The sequence below is a fragment of the Cryptosporidium andersoni genome, assembly GCF_001865355.1.
Source record: "Cryptosporidium andersoni isolate 30847 chromosome Unknown contig_80, whole genome shotgun sequence".
Lineage (NCBI taxonomy): Eukaryota > Apicomplexa > Conoidasida > Eucoccidiorida > Cryptosporidiidae > Cryptosporidium > Cryptosporidium andersoni.
In genome coordinates, this window is record NW_027122839.1 from 46,730 (window position 1) to 65,329 (window position 18,600).

Below are 18,600 nucleotides of genomic sequence, written 5' to 3' on the forward strand. Positions count from 1 at the left end.
AAGGAAGATAAGGAAGATAAGGGAGATAGTGAAGAAACTAAGGAAGGTGAGGATGCTCCAAAAATTGAGGAAGTAAAGGAAGAGAAACCTAAAAAGAAGACAATAACTGAAGTTACAAAGTCATGGGATCTTTTAAATAAGAATAAGCCAATTTGGATGCGCAAACCAGAGGAAGTTGTATTTGAAGAATATTCATCATTTTACAAATCAATTTCAAATGACTGGGAAGATCCATTAGCAATTAAACATTTCTCTGTAGAGGGACAATTGGAATTTAAGTCAATATTATTTATCCCAAGACGTGCTCCATTTGATCTATTTGAGACTAGGAAAAAGAGAAACAATATTAAATTATATGTTAGACGTGTATTCATTATGGATGATTGTGAAGAACTGATTCCAGAATATTTAGGATTTGTAAGAGGAGTAGTAGATAGTGAAGACTTACCACTTAATATTTCAAGAGAATCATTACAACAAAATAAGATATTGAAAGTCATTAAGAAGAATATTGTTAAGAAATGTTTAGAACTTATTTCTGAGATAACAGAGAAACCAGATGATTACAAGAAGTTCTATGAACAATTCAGTAAGAATTTGAAGTTAGGTATTCATGAGGATTCTGCTAATCGTAATAAAATTAGCGAGCTATTAAGATATCAAACTTCAAAGAGTGGAGATGAAATGATTAGCTTAAAGGAATATGTTGATAGAATGAAGGAAGGTCAAAAAGAAATTTATTACATTACTGGAGAGTCAATTCAAGTTGTTCAAAATTCACCATTCTTAGAGAGGCTCAGGAAGTTAGGTTATGAAGTATTATATATGGTTGATCCAATTGATGAATATTGTGTTCAACAATTAAAAGAATTTGAAGGAAAGAAATTAAGATGTTGTACAAAGGAAGGTTTGACATTAGAAGAGACTGCTGAGGAAAAAGAGGCCTTTGAAAATATCCAGAAGGAATTTGAACCACTTTGCCAACTAATTAAAGAAGTATTACATGATAAGGTTGATAAAGTAGTTGTATCTCAACGTATTTCTGATTCTCCATGTGTATTAGTTACATCTGAATATGGATGGTCTGCAAATATGGAGCGTATTATGAAGGCACAAGCTTTACGTGATACAAGTATGACATCTTATATGATGTCTAGAAAGACAATGGAAATTAATCCTCATAATTCTATTATGGCAGAGTTAAATTCAAAGATTGCTGCTGACAAGTCAGACAAGACAGTTAAGGATTTGATATGGTTACTCTATGATACATCCCTCTTAACATCTGGATTTTCTTTAGATGAACCAACTCAATTTGCATCTAGAATTAATAGAATGATTAAATTAGGTCTTTCTATTGATGAAGATGATGTAACTGATGATTTACCAGCATTAGAAGAAGTTAATGATGCTACTGTACAAGCATCTAAAATGGAGGAAGTTGACTAAAGTATCAGGGTTATTAAATGTGAGAATCAAGATTTGACACTTATTTATACTAAGAAATAATTCTTGGTAAAGATAAGAGTTGTTATATCTATCTACAAGAACAATCTTTATTGTGTTTCCCTATTATCAACAATGAACTCGTTTATTTGTCCTCAATGATTTCATAATTTTGGTTTTGTTGAGATCAAATTATTGAAAGTATATCAATAGATCAATTAGCTATTGTAACTAGGAATGTCTAAATTTCAATATTAACAAAGTTCACTTTAAAATATGTATATTTATATTTGTATATGGATGTCAAGTCTTCCTGCTCTAGTTATACTCTCTTCAAGTAACTTTGGTTCCAAACTCGAAGTTGCAATAATAATTAGTCCTGAATCTCCTTGTTTCTCTACACTATCTAAACATAGTAACAAAGTAGTTAATAGATTTCTATCGTGAATTGAAATATATCGATTATGAATTTTATTTAGGGAGTCTCCTTGGGAATTTGTAAGTGAAATAGGAATTATTGAGTCACTTAATATATTTAAATTAACCATAGCTTTAGATAATAAATTTATCTTCAAATTATCTAAATATGAAGTATTTAATTGAATATTATTTTTATTGTAATCCACTTTTTGTAAATGATCGTATTGAATACTATATAAATCATTGTCATTATTATTGAATTGTATTTGTGAGCTTTCTATACAATCCGATAATTGGTTTTTATTAAATAATTTAGTATGTAAATTTGAATAACTAGTTTTTGCACCAATTAAATCTATACCCTCTAATATAATTATATGTTTCTTTTTTCTTGAAATTTGAAATAAATTTCTTATATTAGCTTCAGATTCTCCAATATAAGGACTTATTAATTGTAATATATGAATACATTTTATATCATAATCATTGAATTTATTTTGTATAATATTAATTATAGACTCTTTTACTTGAAATAGATATGACATATTTTTATAATCTGATGTAAAAAGTAAAATCCTAGGATTATAAGAATTAAATAATGAAATTTTATATTTTATATTTTCACTTATTATTTTAGAAAACTTTATATCTCTTAATGTTCTTTTATAATAATTAAATATAGTTATATAATTCATTATTTCTTCAATAGCTAAACGTACTCTACAAGGTAATAATGTATATCCAATAATATTCATATTATTTCTTATTTTATTTTCATTTATATAAATATTTTCTATTTTATTATTAAAATTACAATCACTTAATAAATTATTTAGACCAAATATTTCCCAAAAGTGTGAATACTTTTTTTGAGGTACCTTAAAATTTGATGATATGATAAAATTAATAAGTTCTCGATATTCTTGAATATTTACAATTGAATTAATATTTATTTTTTTAATACAAATTAAACAATTTAAAAAATGACGAATATTAGAACTATCTGAATTTACTGGAATAATACTTGATAAAGACCATCCATATTTAGTTAATTGTTTATCATTATCTGGGAATAATTTAAAATAAATTGATATATTATATTGATCATATAATTTTATTAACTTTATAAAATTAAGTTCAACATATTTTCTTAATTTTATTTTATTTAATGGCCAATATTCAATCATAATTATCTTTATGTTAAAATTCTGCATGTTATAAATAGTTTTTATATCTTCTATATTATCAAAATATAAGTTCCATCCATATATACAAATATTCAATTTATTATTTGGTAATTCTAAAGGTGATATTTTAGATATAATATTTTTTATCATCTCAATAATATAATCATGAATTAATTTTAGAGAATTTTTATTAATATTATATATTTGAGTGTATGTTGATACTAGAAATATTATATCTAAATAAATTATTCCACCTTTTAAACTGTATATAGAAATCACTTTATCAATTTCTGATCTCTTATTTAAAATATACAATGAATAAGGTTCAGATATTTCATTATTTATCTTATCTAGATTTTCAAAATTATTATCAATATAAAATAAATCACTCTTCAAATTATATTTATATGATAATAGATCTATAAAAGGGATTATTCCTTTAACATATATATTATTTGATATTATCTGATTATTTATTATACAATTATTATTAAGATTATAATATTCGTCTTGAAAATTACCTATCATCTTATTCTTCACATCCTCTATTTGCCAAAAAGTTATTATATCATTTAAATAAAAAGTTATCCAATAACCTCTTACTATTTCAATACTTATATTTTCTATTTTATTTGATGATTTAAGTAAAAAATATATAATATATAACTGTCGTGTAAGTATTGATAATAATGAAGGAATAGATAAAATACAAGCTTGTATTTCTATATTAGGTGTTATTATCATTGGTCCACGAAGGATAATTTCTGTATACTTTGTATCTATATTTAATAATTCATCTCCAGATATACTAATTTTATATATAATACACTTTTTTGGTTGATAAAATTTAAAACCACTATGTAGTATTATAGTTTTATTATCTAAATATTCATCAATTCCAACGATTACTGCAAATTTTCTATTATTATCATCTATAAATCTTAATTCTAAAATGTTTAATTTTGAGGATTTATCTAATTCCAAGGTTGTTGCAATATCTGGACTAATTAAACAAACCGGACTATCCTTTGAAGTAATAATATTTTCTTTTAAATCTTTACATATTGCATATAATTCTATACCTTTATTAATATCTATATATTTACTTAATACATTATTCATATAACCCTGGTAATATTAATCTTCAAGATCTTCTCAAACTGTTAAATTCTTAATCTTACAATTTAACTAGCGCGATATAAAACTCTATTAAGATTATAATTAATAATTAGTCATTAATTATTAAAAAAAAAAAAAGGAAAATCAGCACATAAAATCTACTAATAAAATGATTGAAAATTATACACTTGTATTAAATAAAACAACTCTTCTGTGGAATTAAAATAGATAATCTAACACTTAGATTATAGACTTAATAATAACTTATCTATCCTAATAGCTATTATTATTGGATTCTAATCTCTGACTTCTTAGTGAATCACTCTGCGTCTTTGTTTAAGTGCTGCAGCTCTTGCTTTTCGAGCATCTAACTGATCTTGTAAAGCCTTCTCCTTAATATGCTCAGCCTTTGCAACATGAATTGCTTCTATTAGTACACGCTTATTTTTAAACTCATTACCCTTAGCCTTCATGTAAAACTTTTTGTACATAGACTTATCAATCTTATTTGCTTCTCTGTATTTCTTAAGTAAACGTCTTAAAACTCTTTGACGACGCATCCACAAAACTTTTTCTGGTCTTCTTGCATCTTTTGTACCTCTTCTCTTACCTAAACCCATTGAACGACCTTTCCTTTTAGCTTCATGTAACCTATTTATTCTTGAACGTGAATGAGTTGCTACAGCTTTTCTTAAAATCAAACCATCCTTAAATAATTTCCTAATACTTTGACGTGAATTTGCTGTAGAAATTGTATCCATTTCAGTTGGATCCAACCATATCCTATTAGCTCCGCACTTTAATACAGACTTAGCAAGACGTTTTTGTAGAATTAACGGCTAAAATTCAAGGAAAAAGAAGTTAATAAACATTATATTAACAAAGTTATAAAAATAGGGATTATTATAAATTTAAATTACGATGAATATCCAAAATATAGTAATAGTTACTACCAAAATTAAATTTAACTTACCATTTCGAATGATCTATAAACCGAAATATGTCCTAATTTAAGTTGTCAAGATTCACAATACCTGTTCCTCACTTTTTATTTTTACCAATATTTATTTCACGTCTCTTGAGTACCGCCTTCACGGGTACATCTTATCAATATTTTAATTAGGTGTCTCAAGTAATATATAACATAGAGTGAATATAAAGATTTATATTTACCTATTAGATATGTTTTTATTGTAATTACTGAGTATCTTTTTAATTAGATATATTATTAAATATATCTATTGTAATTATTTTTGGAATTAATAGTATATTATTAGTAATAAACTAAGAACTTTAATTAAAGTTAAAAGTTATATTGGTGTATTTCGTAATTTTACTTGTTTAAAGTTTATATTTAATATATTATGAGACTTTATAGTGAGATTTATTTGAAATACTTATTTAATATATTTTGGTGTGATCTTAATACATAATTAGATGTATATTATTCTTTTCCACTAGTTTATATTCTACTTTATAAAGTCCCTTTATATTTAGAAAGTGAAAGTTATAATGAAAATGATTGCGACACATTACTTCATTATTATATATGTATTTATATTGTAATATATAATTTAATATAATATTGTAGTCAAATTGAGTAAATTTATATTTTATTGATGCTGAAAAAGAAGAGATATCTCAATACTTATTCAGTATTTATAATTACAAAATTTGTTTAATAGTATAAATCTTATTACTAGGTGAATATTGAAGATATCAATATTATGTTATCTTTTAAAGAAAAAAAGGAGTAATTTATTATATTACCAATATTTAAATATTAATAAGAAAGCTATGTATAATAATTTTCATTTTTATTTTTTACGTAAATATTAAGTACCTTAAGCGCAAGAAAAAAAAAAAAAAGTATTAATAGCAGTATGTTAGTCAGTAAGGGACTCCTAGAATATCAAAGAATAAGAAGAATTTAAAAGTACTAATAAAGATTAAATAATAATATTAAAATGATCTTTAATACTTATGAAGAATTATGTGAGGCACCTTTAGCATCAGTAACGACAATTCATGATTATGTCTTTGCCAGTTTTATTGGAGATGATTCTAAAATTAAAGTATATAAAATTGATATATCAGAAACAAATAAAACAATTTTAAAACATATATGTTATTTAGAAAGTAAACATGGAGGATTAACTAGACTTGTTTCATCTCCAAATAAAATGAATATCTTAGGAGTAACATGTTATGGTTGGATATATGGATGGAATATTAATGATATTAAAGAAATTAATCATTCTAATAATTCAATCAATATTTTACCTAAACCAAGATTATGTTGTACAATTGGACATCCTGGGGAAAGTATTTGTATTGATTTTTTAAATAATAATATTTTTATTGTAGCTGGTATTAATCCTGGATCTAGTATAATCTTTGTATCAGTAGAAACAGGTAAAGTCTTAGCACGTAATATTTCACAAACAGATGAAACAAGTAGTTTAGCTTGGCCTGTTTATTATAGTATTGAAGAAAAAGATCGTAAACATTTAAAACAAGAATTAGCAATTTATTCATTTACAACTATTGCTGTTGAATTAAGCCTTAGTGGAGGATGTTGGATTGCTCTTGGTGACTCTAATGGATTTATTGTTATTTTTTATATTGCATCTTCAGTAATAAATCGTATTGAAGAACGTATATATTCTGAAGATTTTAAAAATGAAATTCTTCTTTCTAATAATGATATATTATGGGTATCTCATCAAATATGTGAATTATGTACTGAAATACGTTCATTATGTTGGAGGCCAAGAACTCAATCTCAACAATCATTATGTTTAGTTTGTGGAACTACAGATTCACTGATACGTTATTGTTTTATAGAATCAGATCGCAAAATATTAAGTATTAAACGTGTTAATCTTGTTAAAACTACAGATGGAACATTTTCAAATGGTGAAATTAGATCTTTAGCATTTTCACAATTAGAAAATGATAAATCACAGACTTTAATTGCAGCTTGTAATATGTTTTCATCATCAAAAAAACATCCATTATTTATTTCATCTGATAAAATATCAAGAAGAAATCAATCATTTTGTTCTTTTAAAGTATATACACAATATTATCAAGGTAACAATTCTAGTGGAATAACACCTATATATTCTATTGGTACTCATCAAGATTTAATAACATGTATATGTGCAAGTTCTTGTGGCAAATATATTTTATCTGTATCTATAGATAAAGTAATACGTCTTTATTCAAGATAATTATAAATTCATTATAAGAGTTTTAATATTAATATTTAATATTTATTATAATAAGATATTTTAGTCATGTTTAATTTTATTAATCATTATATGTAACGAAGTCTTTTTAAAATATTTGGCATTGATATATCTATTACTTCTCCTCCCATTACTATTTCATCTATTATTGCAGAGAAACGTTTACTTTGATATACAATATCAATTTCAGATATTCGTTGAAGTCGTTTTTGAGTTATTTCAGCAATTAATTGAATTAAACATGAAGCAAATAAATAATTATCGTTATTATCTATACCAACAATAATATAAATATTAGAAAACCTTTTATATACAATTTTTTTATTTCCAATATTAAAATAAGATATATTTTGATTTTCTATATTAGCTATTTTGATCTGTATTTCTTCTTCTAAATATTTTCTTTCCTTATAAGTTAGGATTGTATACCATCTTGCAAATCTAGTTCTTCCTTTAATATTTTGTAATAATAGGAAATGTATCATCTTTCTTAATTTTAATAAAAAAAAGAGAATTGTAAAGAAATAAACCAATTTAGATTTTATTTACACATTAATATTGTATATGCGCTTTAAGTATTATTTGCAAATATTAATATACTTATTTTTAAAATAAATCTTAATATATTATGACTAAGGAAATACAAAATAGTACTAAATTAAATGATAAGAATGATATTTTAGTAACTTCAAAATTACTGGATGATAATAAAATAATGGTAAATGAAGATATTTTATATTATAAGGATGATAATGAAGTAATGATAGATAGTGACTCAATAATAGACTCAACAGAGTCATTGAATATAGATAAATTACCTTTAACATTTACTAAAGCTAAAAATACTTTAAAAAAAGCGAAACTATATATAGAAGAATTAGATAATAATAAAGATTTTGAAGAACATATATATGAAATTAATGACAATAAAATAAGTAATGATTTAATTAATAAAAATATGAATAATTATAAGAAAAATCGTGTAAATAATTCTAATTCAGGGAATTTATTTTCTCCATTTTCTATTAATATTACGGAAAGTTCTGAAAATATACTAAGTCCAGCATATGATCCATCAAAATTAAATAAAAATAATTTAATAGATATAAAAAGATCATCTATTTATTTTTCAATATTAGTTGATGCATTATCTCTCATTGAATCTTTAAAAGGAACTGGAAGTGGTAGCAAAAAAAATTGTATAGTTGTACTTGCAAATTTATTTCGTACAATAATATATCATAATCCAACAGATTTAATTCCTGCAACATATATATGTTTAAATAAAATATCTCCTGATTATGAAAATAGAGAATTTGGAGTTGGAGAATCAATAATAATTAAATGTATTGCAGAAGTATTAGGTAGATCTGAAAATTCTATTAAAGAAGATTTAGCATCAGGTTCTTATGAAGATTTAGGGGAAATAGCAGCAGCTAGTAGATATGCTATGAGGGTATTATTTGAACCACCACGTCTGACAATTCAAGAAGTTTTTAATGAAATGTATGCTTTAGCATGTATACATGGTAATCAAGCACAACAAAAAAAAAGAGATAAAATAAAGAAATTAATGGTAGCAGCTAAACAATCAGAAGTAAAATTTATAATCAGATTTCTTCAAGGAAGGTTAAGAATAGGAGTACAGCAAGCCACAGTATATAATTCATTAGCAAATTCATTTGTATTAACAAGAAATAGTGATGAAAATTCTAAATATTCAGATATTCGATTACAAGAATTTAAATTTAAAACAAATATAGAATTAGATAATGCTATTTTAGATATGGAGAAAGCATTTCGTAGTAGTCTATGTCAATTACCAAATATAGAAAAAATAATTGATATAGCTTTAAAAGGAGTAACTCCAAATGATTTAAGATTAAAATGTACATTAATCCCAGGTATTCCATGTGAACCAATGCTTGCAAGGCCTACAAAAGGAATTTCAGAGATATTATCTCGTTTTGAAAAGATGAAGTTTACAGCTGAATATAAATATGATGGTGAAAGAGCTCAAATACATGTATATAAGTTAGAAAGTGGTAATTATAATATTGATATTTTTAGTCGTAATTTAGAAAATATTACAAATCGTTATCCTGATGTTGTAATATCAATAAAAGAATCATTAATAAATACTGTAGAAGATTGTATATTAGATTGTGAGGTAGTTGCATATTCTATTGAAAATGAAAAGATACTTCCATTTCAAGTTTTAAGTACAAGAAAAAGGAAAGATGTTAATATTAATGACATAAAGGTGCATGTCTGTGTATTTTTTTTTGATTGTATGCATTTTAATGGAAATTCACTTATAAAATATTCACTTGCTGAACGCCGTGAATATTTAGAAAAATGTATTTTAGAAATTCCTAATGAGATATATTTTGTAAAAAATTGTATTACTGATAAAATAGATATTTTGGAGATATTTTTAGCAGAAGCTATAGAGAACAATTGTGAGGGATTAATGGTTAAGACTTTAAATGAAAATGCAAGTTATGAACCTTCTAAACGTTCCTTAAATTGGCTTAAAATAAAGAAAGATTATATTGATGGTATTATGGATAGTATTGATGTTGTCCCTATAGCTGCATTTCATGGTAAAGGTAAAAGGTGTGGTATATATGGAACATTTCTATTGGCAGTTTATAATCCAAATAGTGAAATTTATGAGACAATATGTAAGATAGGAACAGGATTTTCAGAGGAAATTTTACAAAAACTTTATAATATGTTAACTGAATATATAATATCAGATATAAGTGCAAAGTCTTATTATCATGTTGATTCTATTTCTTTAAAACCTGATGTTTGGTTTGAACCTAGGTTTGTTTGGGAGGTTAAAGCTGCAGACTTATCTCTTTCTCCTGTACATACTACTGCATTTGGAATTCGTGAAGAAGGAAAAGGGATTGGTTTAAGATTTCCTAGGTTTATACGTATAAGAGAAGATAAAAAACCTGAAGATGCTACTACATGTAATCAAATTATTGACTTATTTGATAGTCAATTTATAGAAAATAGAAAATATGCAACAAATACAAATATTGAACAAGAATTTGAAGATTTAGATGAAGATATACAATAAATAAAAGGTTTTTGAATATATACAAACATAGCTTTTTTGTATTTTTTTTCTAACCAATCATTTATTAAACTATGTGCTATTGATACTTGTTATATTTACTATAAGTATTTGATTACACTTGTCAGTATGTTTAAATAACACGTTCTTTATAGATATTGAAATTCTTTATAATTTAATACTTGAATTATAACCTAATCGTTTCTTAAATGCAATATTATTAGCTGTTTCTTGCTTTAACCAAGTTAAGATCATCTTAATTTTTATTAAATTAGTTTCCAAAGGTAATTTTATTTCTTTATCATTTTGAACAAATCCAGCCAATAAAAGAATTTTAGATGCTCCAGGAAATTTAGCTATTGTTTCATTATATCTTTTATTTTCAATTGATATTTTACGATATTTCTCTTCAGTTGGAGAATTTAAAACATTACTCAAAATGATAATTAATGTTTTTATACATTCATCTACTTCAGAACCTTCATATCTAGAATCTGTAGATGCCCTTGTATCCATTTTTCTCAAGTTTGATATAATTTTATAAATTTCATCTGGAGTAATATCAATTTCATCTGAAGATAAATCTTCATTTTGAGAACATTTACTATTATTAATTTCCTTATTTTCTTTTATATTTTTATTTGTTGATTTAAGGTTAGTCTCTTCATATCCTTCATCTGTAGATGTACAAATTATAGAATTCTGAGCAACTTTTTTATCTCCTTTACTCAAATTATACATGGGTAACCAAATAATAGGTCTAATAGGTCTATCTTTTTCTTTACAATGAGTATTCTTTCTATAAGAATCTGTAAGAATATCATTCATATTCCCATCAAAAGAAAGGCCAATTTTTCTTTGTGTTAAAAAATTAATTACTGAACTTGGTTCATATCCAATTTCAACAAGGAACATAGAAATTATATTCATAACATGGAGATCACCTGTTGAATCTACTAGCAAAGTGCACTTGTTTAAATGATATGATTGCCTAATTATGTTTAGAGCTGATACATATGGAGGATTAGATGTTTCATAACAAGGTAAATTATAATATTGTATGTTTACTGATCTTGGAAAACGAAACAATTTTGGATCATTTGTTAAATTTACAACTCTTTCAATAACAAAAGTATTATTATATTTATCCCAATTCATTTGAGATAAAAATTCAACATCACTAGATAAAATAGAAAAATTTCCTCGTGATGGAAATGATGGTAGAATTTCACATGGAGCTTTCATCATTGATATACTTTGAGTAAATTCTGAAGATAATGGATCATCATCAATACAATCTTCATATCTTGGGCTCAAAGTTGCAAAACCTCCAGCTAAAATAAAAATTCTATTTGGTTTGCAGCTACAAGCTTGTAATAAGTCTATTAATAATTGTGATTCATGTGATACTCTATCACCTCTTATTGATGCATTTCCTTCCCATAAATGATCAAATAATACTAAAATTTTGCTATTAACTTGATATGATAACCACTCATTAATAGTCTCAGCATATTTCATTACAGCTTTACTTAATAATTGTTTTTTTGAATCACCATAGTGATGTACTTTTTTATCATATAAAGAAGAACTACGCTTTGCTAACGTTTTAAAGGGTTGTAAAGCTCCTTTAACAGTTCTTTTCACTAATGCCCCTCTTGATGTTAATTTTGCAATTGCAGTGTCCTCTTCTGTTTTTGCTTCAAATATCTTTACTTCATAATAAAAACTCTGACAATCAATAAATGTAATATTATAATTTCCAGTAGGATAGGCATGTCTTGATTGGGACCATAGACAATAAAATAAACTAGGAGTTATATATTCTACTGTATAAGGTGTATTACTTATCTTTATTGGATTTCCAATAAAGTTTAAATCCTTTAAATCTCTCCATGGTTTGTCAATTCTATTTTTTACTCCAGGACTAGTTAACATTGGAGCGGGATGAATCATATCTATATTTTCTGTAGTCTTAATATTTCCAGTAGACTTTGAACATATACCCCCCATTTCTTTGTATTGAATTTCCTTATTATTTGTACAAGTACAAGCTATTAAAAGAAGAAGAAAAAAATAAAAGTTACTTACAACTGCATGTATTTTACCGCCAAAAAAATTAGGTCTAATATTACAATGCAGTATAATTGTGTGTCTTCAAAATAGATAAAGAATAAAAAAAATCACATATTAAGAGTAATTTACTGATAATTTTGTTGCAAAGACTACTTTTAAGTAGTTGAAATTTTATTCTTAATAGCTTTATGCCCGACTATTAAGAACAAAATGTCTTAAGTCTATGTATAGAGACATTTTAGTAGTTTAATTTCATTATATTAAAATACATGATCCTATTAATTGGATTCATTACATCAAAAGATAAAAAATGATTTGAAAGTAATCAGATGTTATGGTATTATTACCTTGAAAATGAGCATATGGTTGCAAAATATCAGGAAATAAACTAATTCTTAAAGAAATAAATAGAAAAAGTTAAATATATTTAGGAATTGGATACATTATATCGGAATGTCTAAAATAATTTTTTTTATTGAAATAAAGAAATCTTGTAACTTTTTTTCTAAATATTTCAATGGTAAGTTTTTATTAAAATAGAATTAGATATCTTAATAAATAAGACGGTTATTTTGGCGCGTTTTTTAAAAGTGAGGGGGGGAGGGGGAAGTAACTAAAGAAAAGCTAAAGATAATAATCAAAGTATTCGATTTCCTTCCTTTTTTTTTCTTTTTTTAGTAAATTATTAGAAATGCCAACATTTCAACAAGTATTAGATCGTCCAGATTTTCCAGCTATGGAAGAGGAAGTACTTGAGTTTTGGAAAAGTATAGATGTGTTAAATACTTCTTTAAAGAAAGCACAAGGTAGGCCGAGATATTCATTTTATGACGGTCCACCATTTGCAACCGGATTACCACATTATGGTCATATTTTAGCTGGTACTATCAAGGATATAATTACTCGATATGCACAACAAAAAGGTTACTATTGTGAAAGGCGTTTTGGTTGGGATTGTCATGGTTTACCTGTTGAATATGAAATTGACAAATTATTGAATATATCAGGTAGAGATGATATAATTAATATGGGGATTGATAAGTATAATGAGTCATGTCGGGCTATTGTATTAAGATATACTGAAAAGTGGAGGACAACAGTAGAACGTGTTGGAAGATGGATTGATTTTGATAATGATTATCGCACAATGGATCCTTCATTTATGCAAAGTGTTTGGTGGGTATTTAAACAATTATATGATAAAGGATTAGTATACAGAGCATATAGGGTAATGCCATACTCTACTATTTGTAGTACACCTTTATCAAATTTTGAAGCCAATTTGAATTATAAAGATGTAAGCGATCCATCTATTATTATATCCTTTCCATCTGAAGAAGATCCTAATGTGGAGTTTTTGGCTTGGACAACTACTCCATGGACATTACCAGCAAATACTGCACTAGCAGTACATCCAGAATTAATATATGTATATTTTAAACCAGAAAATAGTAATAAGAAGTATGTTGTCTGTGAGAATCGTTTAGATTGGGTTTTATCTGAGCTTAAAATAAAAGATTATATAATTGAATCAACATGTATGGGTAATTTATTACATAATATAAAATTAATACCTCTTTTTAATTATTATAGAGATTCTGAAGGATCTAATAAATTTTGGAGGATATTAGCAGATCCATATGTTACAGATTCAACAGGTACTGGTTTGGTACATATGGCTCCTGCATTTGGTGAAGATGATTTTCGTGTCTGTACTATGCATGATATGATTGATATCCATGGTAATAATTTGCCATGTCCAATGGATCCAAATGGTAAATTTATAGAACCTGCATCTGATTATATTGGAGTTTGGTTTAAGGATGCTGATAAAGCAATTAGACAGAAACTTAAAAAGGAAGGTAGACTTTTAAGTGATAATACATGTGTTCATTCATATCCTCATTGTTGGAGATCAGATTCACCACTACAATATAGAGCTGTGCCATCATGGTTTATAAATGTTGAATCTTTAAAAGAGAAGTTATTAAAAAATAATAATGAAACCTATTGGGTACCTAAACATGTAAAAGAAAAACGTTTTCATAATTGGTTACAAGATGCAAAAGATTGGTGTATAAGCCGTAATAGATTTTGGGGAACTCCTATTCCATTATGGGTTTCTGAAGACTTTAGCATTATTCATTGTATTGGTAGTATAGATGAATTAGAAAAGCTTGCAATTAATCTTAAAGAACCTATTAGTGATATTCATCGACACTTTGTAGATTCAATAACTATACCAGATCCCCGTGGAGATTCTTATCCACCTTTAAAACGTATAGATGAAGTTTTTGATTGTTGGTTTGAATCAGGTTCTATGCCTTATGCTTCTTTATATTATCCATTTAAAAATAAAGATTACTTTAATGAGATTTTTCCTGCAGATTTTGTAAGTGAAGGATTGGATCAAACAAGGGGTTGGTTTTATACCTTAATGATTTTATCTACAGCATTATTTGATAAGCCAGCTTTTAAAAATCTTATTGTTAGTGGACTTGTTTTAGCATCAGATGGTAAAAAAATGTCAAAGAGACTTAAAAATTATCCAGACACAATTGAAGTTGTCAATAAATATGGTGCTGATGCTTTAAGATTATATCTTATTAATTCACCAGTTGTAAGAGCTGAGACTTTAAGATTTAAAGAGGAAGGTGTGCGTGATGTAGTAAAAGATGTTTTATTGCCATGGTATCATTGTTATAGATTTTTTATTCAAGAAGCATCTCGTTTTGAAAATAATACAGGAGGGAGTTTTAAGTCAAATTCAAATATAATAAGAGATTGTACAAATATTATGGATATATGGATATATTCTGAAGCTCAATCTTTAATTAAATTTTTTAGAAATGAAATGGATCAATATAGATTATATACAGTTTCTCCAAAGCTTATTGAATTCTTAGATAATTTATGTAATTGGTATGTTAGATTAAATAGAGATAGGATGAGAGGCTCATATAATTCAGATGATACTTTAATAGCCTTAGAAGTACTTTTTGAAGTCTTGATAATTATAATTAAACTTATGTGTCCATTTTCACCATTCTTATGTGAATCACTTTACAAAAATTTAAGAAGTGCTTTTGATGAATCTCAAATAGAAGATAGTATTCATTTCTTGTTAATTCCAGATTATAAAGAAGAATTTATTAAACCTCAAATTGAAGTTTTAGTTGAACAAATGAGAGAAATTATTATTATGGGACGTACAATTAGAGAAAAGAGAAAAGTAAGTCTTAAAGTACCCCTTAAGAATATGGTTATTATACATAGAGATAAAAAGGTTTTAGAAGATCTTGTAGTATCTAAACTTACAAATTATATTAAAGAAGAGCTTAATGTTTTGGAAGTTCAGGTAGATTCTAATTCTCAATTTGAACAGATAACCAAATTAGTTGCAATTCCAAACTTTAGATCCCTTGGTCAAAAGCTTGGAAAGCATATGAAGGAAGTTACAAATATTATTAAATCTATGACAACTTCTGATATTCAAGAATTTCTTGAGAAAAAATCAATTGAGATTTGTGGTTTTAATTTAGGAGAGGATGATATTATTATTCAAACTATAATTGATCCAATAGTTCAAAGTAACTCACCAAATATTTCCTATGATGGAGATTCTAAATTTATTATTGGTTTAGATTTTACTTCAGATCGTGATTTTGAATTAATGGCTTATGCTAGAGAATTGGCAAATAAGATACAGAAATTAAGGAAAAGAAATAATATGGATCCTAATGCCAATGTTACTATATATATAGAACAAATTGAAAATATTAATAAATTTATAGATTCTAATAATAAATTTGTGGATATGATGAATTCTTATGATGAATATTTACAGAAAATAATACGTAAACCTATAAAGTATATATATTCAAATACAAATATTGACAATGTTATATTTAGTGACCAAATAGAGATTGGGTTTGACATTATCAAAGTTATTGCAGCTTTAAATATCTAATCTATATTTAATAGACCTATTAGATATAATATTATATTTTTGTAGAGAAAGGAAAAGGGAATTAGAATTTAGAATGAAATATTTTAAATATAAATATTCATTATTACATAAAGATACATGTATTATCTATATTTCTCTAGTAATCTAAATATTTGTATTTGTTATGTTGGATATTAGGATAATATCAAAATTATTAATTTATCTTATCATAATCTATTAGTTAATTATATACTATTTTAATAAACTATAATCAATAAATTCTGTCTTATTCTAGATATTGAAAGTTGTTATTTATCTAATGTACCGATATTACTTTCTTATTTTTAACATATATTGGCGTCTATTATGTGTCTCCCGCTAGCAATTTTCTAGGAAAGTAGGAAGGGAATAAAGAGGTATTAAGTGTCGAATAATAACAAAATAATCAAAATTTTCTTTAATGGGAAAGTCAAAGGAGGTGGATGTTGAAACAAATCTTCAAGATAATTTGACATATATTAAACCTGAAAATATATCTCCCCCAATTGATACATCTAAATGGCCTTTATTATTAAAAAATTATTCAAATTTAAATGTACGAACTGGTCATTATACACCATTACCATTTGGTAGTTCTCCATTAAATAGAAATTTAAGTGACTATTTAAGTTATGGTGTAATAAATTTGGATAAACCTGCAAATCCTTCATCCCATGAGGTTGTAGCATGGATAAAAAAAATTCTTCGCTGTGAAAAAACAGGTCATAGTGGTACATTAGATCCAAAAGTCACAGGTTGTTTATTAGTATGTTTGAATAGAGCTACAAGACTTGTTAAGTCACAGCAAAGTGCTGGTAAAGAATATGTTTGTATAGCTCGATTTCATGCAAAACCAGTAAGTAAATTTGCGGTGGCACGTTCTTTAGAGACCTTAACTGGTGCGTTATTTCAGAGACCACCAGTTATAGCTGCTGTAAAGCGTCAGTTACGAGTACGTTCTATATATGAAACTAAATTATTAGATTATGATGAAAAAAGAAATTTAGCTGTATTTTGGGCAAAATGCGAAGCTGGAACATATATTAGAACAATGTGTGTACATATGGGATTATTATTAGGGGTTGGAGCTCATATGCAGGAATTACGTCGTGTAAGAAGTGGTTGTTTATCAGAGAATGATAATATGGTTACAATGCATGATGTTCTTGATGCTCAATATGTACTTGATAATCTTAAAGATGAATCATATATGAGAAGAGTAGTATCTCCTTTAGAAATCTTATTAACAGATTTACCAAGAGTAGTAGTTAAAGATTCATGTGTTAATGCAATATGTTATGGTGCTAAGTTAATGATACCAGGTGTATTAAGATTTGATTCAAATATAGATGTTGATACAGAAATTGTAATGATGACAACTAAAGGAGAAGCTATTGCTATAGGTATAGCTCAAATGACTACAGCTGTTATTGCAACAGTAGATCATGGTGTAGTTGCAGTAATAAAAAGAGTAATAATGGAAAGAGATACATATGATTTACGTTGGGGATATGGACCTAGAGCTTCTGAGAAGAAGAAACTTATTCTTGGAGGGAAATTAGATAAATATGGGAAACCAAATGAACAAACCCCAAAGTCTTGGTTAAATTCTGAGGGTTATTTACCTCAGTTAATTGGTGATAAACCACAAGAAAAATCTAAGGAATTGAATAAAATCAGTGAGGAAATAGAGACTGAAACTAAAGATAAATCAGAGAAAAAGAGGAAGAACCAACAGGAGGAATTAAATGAAGATATAGAGAGCCATTTAAAAGACAAAGAAGATAAGAAGAAGAAAAAACATTCACAAGATAACTAGGAAATTAGTAAATTTGGTGTCAATAGTTTTTTTTTTTAAGATAAGTACTTATCACAATGCCATATATAGAATTTGATATTTAGGAACTATTTTCCCACACCTTCAAAACACAGGAAGCTTTATTTTATTTTTTGTTGTCATTGTGACTTAAGTATTAAGAGAATTTAAAATTTAAGGTTATCACTTTTTTTTTTTTTTTT

At 26.0% G+C, this 18,600-nt stretch overlaps 9 protein-coding genes across 9 annotated transcripts in view; 5 read left to right on the forward strand and 4 right to left on the reverse strand.

Moving 5' to 3' along the window:
• cand_028120 (HSP90 protein) overlaps positions 1 to 1,449 on the forward strand; it is a gene marked incomplete at both ends in the record, with an annotated part of 2,107 nt that extends 658 nt beyond the window's left edge. The window contains one exon of the mRNA XM_067213040.1: positions 8 to 1,449. Within this exon, the coding sequence (XP_067068537.1) occupies positions 8 to 1,449 (1,442 nt within the window). The remainder of the gene's footprint in view (positions 1 to 7) is intronic.
• Positions 1,450 to 1,730: 281 nt separating this feature from the next.
• cand_028130 (uncharacterized protein) lies at positions 1,731 to 4,175 on the reverse strand (the record flags this gene model as incomplete). Its single annotated transcript, XM_067213041.1, has 1 exon — positions 1,731 to 4,175. The coding sequence occupies one exon, from the start codon at positions 4,173 to 4,175 to the stop codon at positions 1,731 to 1,733; it is 2,445 nt and encodes an 814-aa protein (XP_067068538.1).
• A 308-nt stretch (positions 4,176 to 4,483) lies between these two features.
• cand_028140 (60s ribosomal protein L19) lies at positions 4,484 to 5,713 on the reverse strand (the record flags this gene model as incomplete). Its single annotated transcript, XM_067213042.1, has 4 exons — positions 4,484 to 5,011; positions 5,146 to 5,177; positions 5,346 to 5,380; positions 5,709 to 5,713. 4 exons carry the CDS (start codon positions 5,711 to 5,713, stop codon positions 4,484 to 4,486), a joined length of 600 nt encoding a protein of 199 aa, XP_067068539.1.
• A 426-nt stretch (positions 5,714 to 6,139) lies between these two features.
• Positions 6,140 to 7,408, forward strand: cand_028150 (uncharacterized protein; the record flags this gene model as incomplete). The annotated part of the gene is made up of 1 exon (XM_067213043.1): positions 6,140 to 7,408. One exon carries the CDS (start codon positions 6,140 to 6,142, stop codon positions 7,406 to 7,408), a length of 1,269 nt encoding a protein of 422 aa, XP_067068540.1.
• An 86-nt stretch (positions 7,409 to 7,494) lies between these two features.
• Positions 7,495 to 7,911, reverse strand: cand_028160 (clathrin adaptor complex small chain family protein; the record flags this gene model as incomplete). Its single annotated transcript, XM_067213044.1, has 1 exon — positions 7,495 to 7,911. The coding sequence occupies one exon, from the start codon at positions 7,909 to 7,911 to the stop codon at positions 7,495 to 7,497; it is 417 nt and encodes a 138-aa protein (XP_067068541.1).
• A 143-nt stretch (positions 7,912 to 8,054) lies between these two features.
• On the forward strand, positions 8,055 to 10,520 carry cand_028170 (DNA ligase ATP-dependent family protein; the record flags this gene model as incomplete). The annotated part of the gene is made up of 1 exon (XM_067213045.1): positions 8,055 to 10,520. One exon carries the CDS (start codon positions 8,055 to 8,057, stop codon positions 10,518 to 10,520), a length of 2,466 nt encoding a protein of 821 aa, XP_067068542.1.
• Positions 10,521 to 10,685: 165 nt separating this feature from the next.
• cand_028180 (uncharacterized protein) lies at positions 10,686 to 12,530 on the reverse strand (the record flags this gene model as incomplete). The annotated part of the gene is made up of 1 exon (XM_067213046.1): positions 10,686 to 12,530. The coding sequence occupies one exon, from the start codon at positions 12,528 to 12,530 to the stop codon at positions 10,686 to 10,688; it is 1,845 nt and encodes a 614-aa protein (XP_067068543.1).
• Positions 12,531 to 13,284: 754 nt separating this feature from the next.
• On the forward strand, positions 13,285 to 16,563 carry cand_028190 (isoleucyl-tRNA synthetase family protein; the record flags this gene model as incomplete). The annotated part of the gene is made up of 1 exon (XM_067213047.1): positions 13,285 to 16,563. One exon carries the CDS (start codon positions 13,285 to 13,287, stop codon positions 16,561 to 16,563), a length of 3,279 nt encoding a protein of 1,092 aa, XP_067068544.1.
• Positions 16,564 to 17,002: 439 nt separating this feature from the next.
• On the forward strand, positions 17,003 to 18,400 carry cand_028200 (H ACA ribonucleoprotein complex subunit 4; the record flags this gene model as incomplete). Its single annotated transcript, XM_067213048.1, has 1 exon — positions 17,003 to 18,400. The coding sequence occupies one exon, from the start codon at positions 17,003 to 17,005 to the stop codon at positions 18,398 to 18,400; it is 1,398 nt and encodes a 465-aa protein (XP_067068545.1).
• Between the last annotated feature and the right edge of the window lie 200 nt (positions 18,401 to 18,600).